This window comes from Prosopis cineraria, unplaced genomic scaffold, assembly GCF_029017545.1.
Source record: "Prosopis cineraria cultivar Desert tree isolate PC_DT_omini unplaced genomic scaffold, ASM2901754v1 PC772, whole genome shotgun sequence".
In the NCBI taxonomy this organism is placed as follows: Eukaryota; Viridiplantae; Streptophyta; class Magnoliopsida; order Fabales; family Fabaceae; genus Prosopis; species Prosopis cineraria.
In genome coordinates this window covers 18850-28379 of record NW_026556097.1, presented here as the reverse complement: position 1 = coordinate 28379, position 9530 = coordinate 18850, and the positions used below count along the sequence as shown (strand labels likewise).

General features: G+C 35.2%; 1 protein-coding gene across 1 annotated transcript; it reads right to left on the bottom strand.

The window, feature by feature from the left end:
- Window positions 1-5973: 5973 nt before the first annotated feature.
- Window positions 5974-6993, bottom strand: LOC129298325 (uncharacterized). Its single transcript, XM_054936724.1, has 2 exons — window positions 6591-6993; window positions 5974-6434 (listed from the first exon to the last, which is right to left on the bottom strand). Exons 1-2 carry the CDS (start codon window positions 6991-6993, stop codon window positions 5974-5976), a joined length of 864 nt encoding a protein of 287 aa, XP_054792699.1.
- Window positions 6994-9530: the final 2537 nt, after the last annotated feature.

Sequence of the window (9530 nt, the reverse complement as noted above, 5' to 3'; positions counted from 1 at the left end):
CCAGTATTTTTCTCTTGGCCAAGAATAAGCACCTAAGCTTGATAATGTCCTTGCATATTGGGATAAGGAGAAGGTCGTCAAAAGGATAAAGGTAGAGAAGAAGAGCATCCAGGGTATATTGCATGATCCCATGAGTACAGATGGTAGTTCTTCCACCAAGTTTTATCCAACATGTGCTTTTAGTCACCTAGTATGTATAACAAGGCATCTTGCATTCATTTACCAATTTTTTCCATACTGACACATCATTTGTTTTGTAGGAAATAAGGAAGATGTATGTAAGAGTAGTCTCTACACTTAGTGAGGAGCCGGTAAACCTACAAATGAAGCTTATACGAGATTCAAAAAATGTTGACAAGACAGAAGGAGAGGGTGATGGAATAGAAGAAGAAGCACATAAGGATTCTGAAGAGGATGACGAAAAAGAGGAATAGAAAGTTGATGAGGATAATTCAGAAGAGGCTAATGAGGATGAAGAAGGTGAAGGAAAGGACAAAGAGGCTAATAAGAAAAGCTCCAAAGAAGGTAAAGAAGGAGATGAGCAAGGAGTTGAGGAGAATGTTGAACTGGGTAAAGAGAAAGATGATGAAAAATTTGAACGGGATGGGGATGAAGGAGAAGAGAAAGAAGCAGAAGAAGAAAGAGAGTAAACAACTTGTGTACATGAGAGCATGGATGAAGGAGGGGAAGAAGCGAAGTGGGAAGTGGGAGAGTTAAGTACACATGAAGATGAAGTAAAAAAAAGAAGCTGCAGAAGGGATTAGACAGCTACAGATTGTAGAAGTAAGAGAATATAGGAGATCATAAAGGTACAAAAGACCTATCGTGAAGTCTCCTTGGGTCAGACCTAGTCAGAGGAGGAAAATAGATGAGAAGGAGCGTTTATTTCAGATGTGCACAACATCGTGTGATGAAGACGAGGAAAGGAGGTAAGTCATCACACTTGATCAAAAAACACACCACCTAAACTTTATTGTTAATCAAATGGTTTTTCTTTTCTTCAACAGGACCTTTGTATAGATGTATGGATATTTCCTAAATCATACTGAGATTCAATGTCTTAGTGGAACCAGATAGATCAGCGATAGGGTATGAAATTTGTAGTCAATGAAATAATTTTGCCACTGTATGAATATTAACTTACTACTCTTGTGATTCTATTTTGCCAATTTCAGTTTATGACAATGGTTGTCAGGACATTGGTTGGAGATCAAAAAGAGAATGGAGGCAAAGTTAGGAGGCACATTTTTGGTTCAAAGTTTATGGAAAAAATGGTAAACAACCCTTGGCCTTGGACTATTGTTGACAACAGCAGAGAGATACTACCTGAGTATTTGGGATATAATATATGGAGATTGTGACTTCATCTTTAATCCTGCCCTATTTGTTGGCTATTGGTGGTGTTATGTGTTTGAGACCAAAACAAAGAACTTTTATGTCTTGGATTCATTGGTGAGTATTTCTTAGTATGAGCAAAGAAAGAAAGAGGATGAGAATATTAAAAAGGGCAAGAAGCCTACTGGGAAGAAGAGGAAAAAAACAGGACAAGCGGATGTGAACGAAAAGCTAGCACAGGCTTATGTATGTCTACACTTGTCAGTCACTTCATATTGACTTGTCATTTCCTTATGCATAGTTGTTCATAGACATTGTTAAATTTTATGCAGAGGGACTGCTTTCACCAAATGATCCTGGCTGTTAAACCAGATTTATTTAGCTATGACACGAAGCTAGATGTAATTTGGCCTAAAGTTTGAGTGCAGAAGGATACGTGAGTGTTATTTAGTTGATAGGTTTAGCTTATGTTTGAATTTGCTGTGGATTTTATTGAGTTGTCTGATTTAGTACTTTTATCATAAATTTTGATTGTAGTCATTTGTATGGTGTACACATCATTACATGGTTACAGTCGTGGGACAACACTTACTTGGATGACGATAATTATGTGATGCTAGAATACTTAGACGTACGAATGTCTTATGAACTACTTGGTTAAAACTTGTGAAACTGTAAACCCATGACTCTTTTATTCTTGCAGGATGACTTTCGACAAATAAAGGTCGAACTATTATGGTGGCTTGTCAATCATTGCAACAATGAGAAGGAACCCACTGTGATGTCTATGTTATCAAGACCCCACAAGGACAAGAAGAGAAGATAAAAGGGCTACTCAAGCTATGCATATCATTTAGGATAAAATCAGAGTAGAGCTAATTGTGAAATTGCACTTTGTAAATGTTCTTGCTCTGAAAATGTACCGTGGCTGTACTTACCTAATTATACAGTGTCATCACCTTTGTAAAGCTATAATTTTGGATATTACACTTTGTAAATGCTAATTTCAATGGTCATTTCCTTTTTTAATGCTTCTATCATGGTGTTCAGTGGTTGAAAATTTTAATTGGGACAATAATCGTTAACAACTGGGTAAGGGAGAATGACAACAAGGAAAGGGGGAATGACAAGTTAGGTAGGGAGAATGACAATTAGGTGAGGTGCATTCACAACTCACTATGTTCCAGGTATAACAATGCCTTTTTAATTGGGACAATAATCGTTAACAACTAGGCAAGGGGGACTGACAACAGGGAAAGAGGGAATGACAAGTTGGGTAAGGAGAATGACAATTAGGTGAGGTGCATTCACAACTCACTATGTTCCAGGTATAACAAGGTGATAGGAAATTAGTCGCTTATCCTCAAAATTACACTAAAGCTAACCCTAATGCAATATAGGGCCAACCCTAGGTCATCTCCCAAGGAATGGTTTTAAGTCTAATTGAAAGTTATCTAGTGAAATAAATCAACCAAAGTTTGTAGGAATTTAGTTATCTAGCTAATTATCTAAACTAATTACCTAATGTGCAAGTAATTAAAATGCTAGTGAAAGTGAGTGAAATAAACTTCCCTTTTTACAATAATGGAACCCTAGAGATTAGTTGATTTTGGACTCATTATCTTCTCATGATTAGGCTAAGTTTAGCTTCCCTTTCCTCTTGACTAAAGCTGTCATGACTTAAGAAAATTATCCTAAGCCAATTAACCTAATTAGCTAACCTCCCTAGGTCTTAGATTAAAGTCCCTAGTTCAATTAACCAATTGGTGAAGACATTAGCCAAGTGATTCACTCAAAATCCTCTCTCAACAGCCATGGTCAAACACATAAATTGAGCAACCACAAGATTATGTCAAGCTACTCAACAACACAAGCATTAACACCACAAGATTATGTCAAGCTACTCAACAACACAAGCATTAACACCACAAGATTATGCAATATTAACACAAGAAATTCACTAATTGAAAAACACAAGATTATGTGCCAAACAAAGAGTGGCAAAATTCAGTCATGGCTGTCCAAGGAAGAAATTAAATGAAACAATCCTCTCTCTTTACATCAACATCAAATTCAAATTAGAATTTATAAGCTAAGATGATTAGACCCTAGATTAAGGAATCTAACCATCTAGTAAAAAGAGAAGAGGATAGGAAACAAAAGAACTTAGCCAATTTGAAGCTCAAGACTCATCCTCCATCTTCATCTCTCTAGGATTCCACAAAGAAACTTAGCCAATCTTCATCTTCAAGAACCCTAGTGATTGCTTGTGAAGGCCAAACTCTATAGCTCTTGAATGATGGAAATGAGCTTCAATCCTTGTGAAAATAGAAGGGATGGAACGAAAATGAAGAGAGGAGAAGAATGGTATGAGTTTTGTGGAGGTTTGGTGGCTGAAAATAGAGGTTAGGGTGCTGGAAAATGAAGAACAAAAGAGAGAAAATGAAGAACACTATGAACAAGAGAGAGAGAGAATGTGGAAGATGAATGAGATATGTGTTGGATCCCATTTGGGACTTAAAATGGCGTGCTCCTTGGTGTCTCCCATCAGCTGAAGCTTAATTAAAATAAGGAAAAAGAAATTAAAATGTAAATGGGAGCCTTGTCACACTTGCAAGGTGGCAACTTCCTATTAGTTTGTAGATGATTCCAATGTGTGCCTAATTTCCCATGTGTCATCCACATCATTTTAGCTGATCTAATCCCTAAAAATAATCATAATTCACGTGCAAACCATCAGCCATAGTCCTCAAGGAGTGTTGACCTCAATTGCCCAATTGATGCACAAGTCACATGCCACCTATGTCACATAAATCACATAATTCAATTAAATAGCATATGATATAATAAAATCTAATTCATGTCTAGAATTAAATTCATAATTAGAAGGGAGAATTTATTAAATTAACCAAGTTTCAGACTGCACAAAATTATATAAAAATTTTCACATAAAGGCAAACCAAAAACTAGGACAAACTAAGACACTTAAGAAAGTGTTGACTTTTTTATTTAATTACTCCCAAACTAAAATGAATTTTAAAAATATAATTTCACCATTCATCAACTGGACATAAAATGCACTTTGTCAATTTTTCTTGTACATTTTCTCAAAAGTTCATTTTTTGGACCAAAATGCCCCTAGTGCATTGATCTTAGAAACTTAGGCAAAGTTCCAAATCTAATGCAATGTGTGCACTTGAAGGTGATAAATCATTAATAAAATGGTCCTAATTGACAAATAAAAGTGGGTAACAAATGTGTTCTATCACAAGGCCTTTTTAATTGGGACAATAATTGTTAACAACTGGGCAAGGGGGAATGACAACAGGGAAAGGGGGAATGACAAGTTAGGTAGGGAGAATGACTACTAGGTGAGGTACATTCACAACTCACTATGTTCTAGGTATAACAAGGCCTTTTTAATTGGGATAATAATCGTTAACAACTGGGCAAAGGGGAATGACAACTGGGAAAGGGGGAATGACAAGTTGGGTAGGGAGAATGACAACAAGGTGAGGTGCATTCACAACTCACTATATTCCAGGTATAACAAGTCCTTTTTAATTGAGACAATTATCGTTAACAACTAGGTAAGGGGGAATGACAACTGGAAAAAGGGGAATGACAAGTTGGGTAGGGGGAATGACAACTGTCCATTCATTCATTATTAACAAGGCTTACACCAGTATTTACAACTTGAACATGTAGAGCAGCTATCAAGCATCATCATCCATGCATTTACATAATATTGACTATCCATTCCAAAAATACGCACATAGGCTAAATGAATATAGTACACTTTCAGATGCATTTACAAAAAAATATCATATGTATTTACAAAAAAAATACCATATGCAGTTACAATAAAATATCAGTTGCATAATCAAAAAAATTGTATCTTCCCAACATTAATCAGCATGGATTAGGGTTCTTGCAGGTTCTAGAAGTATGACCAGCCTTATGACATCTTCCACAATGATAAAGTTTTTTTTTGAAATTGAGATTCACGTATTTTCGTCTTAAGTCTTCGTGGAGGCCTTCTAGTCGTCGGTGGCTGTAAGAATGTTTGGGTTAACATATTTGTTACTATCAGTGCATCTGGCTGTGGAATATCATGTGTGGACATAAGCCTCATGCTGCGAGCATAAATTTTCTGCTGTGATATCAACTTATAACATTTATTCACAAATGTGTACACATTTCCATGAACCAGCTTTATTGCTGTACATGCATGTGCACAAGGTATTCCACTTATTTGCCATGCCAAACAATTGCACTCATGTTTTACAATATCTACAGTCAAATGAATTATTCCATTAGGAGAAAAGGTTTGTACTGAGATCTAATTTTCTCCATAAATTGTGCATGTAAATTTTCAACCCTTGCAACTTGCTCTATTATTTTTGCTTCTATATTAGGTCTTACCCCATCTTTCCAATTAATCATGGCCATTTTGGATTCTAGCATCTTGTTTGTCAATTTCTCTCGATGTTCGTGTATTCAAACATCAATATTGTGCTTTTGCTCCTTCATAATCCAAGCGTTAAATGATTCAACAAGATTTGTTGTAATGTTATCCCATTGTTTATAAGGAAACTTACATTGTGCCTATCGATCTACATCCCCTTGAGCTTCAACCTATTGTGCCAATTGTGGATTGAACAATTTAAGGTTCCTCATAGCAATATTAAATTCTTCCTCATGCCTAGGATAAGCAACAGCATCAAGCAATTTTAGTGCAGCCTCCTTGCTATTCCCCGATATCCTCCTTTGACCTCTATTGATTTTTACATACTTAGCACTAAAATTTTCTTTCACATGACGATAGCAATATGCATGTCTCTCGCCACCAAAAATAGCTTGCACAGCCCCAATAATGGCATTATGCCTATCAAAACCTAATGTTATTTCAATTGATCTTGTGATATCTTTGAAATTTCTAAGAAACCAAGACCAATCTTCAACTGTTTCCCCACTCACAATAGCATATGCTAGCAGAAATAGGTCATTGTCCACGTCATAAGTAGAAGTTGCTAACAATGTTTCCTTGTATAGACCGTTTAGAAAGCATCCATCTATATAAAGTATGTGTCGACAACCTTTTAGAAAATTCAAAATACAGCATCCATATGTAATGAATAACCTCTTAAATCTGTTGCTATCGGAGGCTTCCTATTTTGCAACTATCGTTGCATCAGTTTCCCTTAATCTATCATAAATCCAAGGGATTATCATATAAGAATCTTATGGAAGACCATGTATATCTTGCAATGCTTTTCCTCTTTCCCTATATGCTTGACCGTATGTCAATCGCACATCATACTCTCTATACAAGTCTCTTCTAATTTCATTCATACTCTTGTCTATAGTAGACCTCAAAGTATCAGCAATGATCGGTGAAGTTGAATTTGCTCTTGTCCAGTGTGAAACAATAAGCTTGTCCTGTGCATTGTGGATGTGCTCGCCATTGAATCTTGTTACCCTTAAAAAGTCACTATGCTTTCCTATTGAATATGCTGTAATATTCCATGGACATCCCTCAACCTTGCACTTAGCAATGACCTTTTTCGTATTGTTCTTCTTAAACTTGTATGAAAACTTGTGCCTAATACTATATTTGTACAAAGTTTGTCTAAAGGTCACTGTATTGGTAAACATTTGGCCCTTATTTACAAACAAGTCCTTCTATTTTGTTGAACTCATTTCGGGTATTGGTGTAGGCACTATTTGTACAGCACATTCTAATGGTAAGTCTTCAATCTTAGGACACAAACTACATGGAGATAAAGACCCTCTCTTTGAACCTCCCAATAAATTATCAATCCTGTAAAAAATTACAATCCGAGTGCATTAGTAATACTACATTTTAATATTATATATGTTAACAAAAATAATTAACACAACTTACACATGCTGGCACTCAATTGGGTCATCCATTGAAGCTTGTTTAGTGTCATTTTTATTTTCAACTATATATACATGTCTGCTTTCTTCATTGTACTTAATTAAATGTTCTACTCCATCATCATCAACAAGATCTATAAGTGTGCTTCTGTCAATGCTGAGTGTGAACTTCATCACACTTCGAATGCTTTCACACCCTATAATTGTTGATAACATTTTTCTCAACTCTTCATGACTTGTCCCTTCCTTTATACTTCTTGTTCTTACACTCTCACCCACATATTGCATACTACCTTAGTTATCATATGCAATTTTTCCTCCAATATAAAAAAATATAATAGATGTTTCCCAAAAGTACTAGCCATCTTTCATGTCAACTTACACCATACACAACATATTGACAACTACCCATAGCATTTTGATTTCAGCAATTAATAACACACAAAAGATATTGTCAACCGATGCTGCACAAAACATGTTGACAATTGCCCATGACATATTAACAACTTAAGCTTCATATATTAACAACATATTCAAGGTATTCTCAACCTGCACGTCACATAACATATTGACAATTACTTATAGCATATTGACAACAGATGCTTTAGCTATTAACAATATATCTTACTATCTCATGACAGACTCATCAGCTCAACTAGGTAGTACTAGATTTTGGAATAAACTATTACTAATGCAACCCCAATGACCACCCATGATAAATATATTGACTAAGAGAGAGAGAGAGAGAGAGACTACCCGTGATTTATATACCTATAAGAAGAGAAAGAGAAAACCCTATTCTACCAATAAACCATAAAATACTAGATTAAATGATTAACAAGGAGTATATGCAAACTAATCTCATCATTTACTTATTTTTGTGAGGTTACAATATCAAATGCTTTGAAGCTCGAACCTGGGTGCAAGAATGTTCGAACGTAGGCCCTCTTCCTTCACAGACTCCTACATACCTCAAACTAAAGATCATTGCAAGAATGGGTTCATCTTTTAGCTATAAGTTGATCCTTACATATGCCATTCCAAAGACACTTGTGAGATGCATCTCAGCTGCTGTTGCCTCTATCATGCGTGAAAACCAAACTTCTTTCCTCTTTCCTTCTTTTCTTCCCTTTTAAATTAGCCAAGGGCAAATGGATCTTTTTAGTTTTAATATTATTTACCCCTAAGGACTATGGGACTTCATACTAACTTGGCTTATTCATGGGACCTAGCAGTATTTAAGTTTGATATGTGGGACCTTATTGTAATTTTTCCTAAAAAAATAAAAAAACAAGATTAAAAAAACAAAATTCAAGTTCAAGATGAAAAATTAAAATTACTTTTTACTACACAACTAGGCCTAGAGTTGTAAATTTTTCTAACATACAACTCAGCTCACATGTTTTTGGTTAGCACCCCATGACTCTTATGTAACAATGCTACCTCCAACTTTTTCTTCCATTCTTCGATGTAGGACATAGGTAGAGCTGGGAATACGGGCGGACCCGGCTCTTATGGGCTTGGCCCTTAAGGGCCTGAGCCCTAAAACCCGATTCCCTATTTTGAACCCCATTTCTCAAACCCGGCCCTTATGTGAAGGGCTCAGGGCCGAGCCCATAAACCCTTTTTCAAAAAAATAAAAATAATAAAAATAAAATTAAACATTATAAATTAATTAAAATATTTTGAAATTAAAAAAAATAAAATTCTCATAATTTTTTAAAAATTAAACAACATACATTTAGAAGTCTAGTAATAAAATTTAAATCTTGGTTAAAAAATAATTCATTTTTTATAAATACACAAACATAATAATTATAGAAAAATAAAAAATATCAGGAATTTTATACTATACACTGATATTTATTAAATTATATTAAATCAATTTTAGAATAAATTAAAATTAATAATAATATAATGTTTGTAGGATCAGGTGAGCAGGTCATTGACTTCAAATACATGTTCCACCAAAGAAAATAATAATAATAATAATATAATAGGGCTTGAAGGGCTACCCGAGCTCGAGCCCTTTTTTACAAGGCTTATCAGGGTCAAGCCCTCAAGCCCGATTATTTTAGAAAAAATTATTTTTAAAGCCCGAACCTTTATTTAAACAGGGCCTCCAAGCCCTGCCCTCCAGGCTCGGCCCTTATTCCCGACTTTAGATAGGAGTAATAACCAATTGTGTAAAGCATAAACAACGGCGGCTTTTTGCCCCTCTTTATTCTCGTCAATATTTATTAATTCATTTTAATCCTTAAACTATTTTATAATATAAACACAAATCTTTA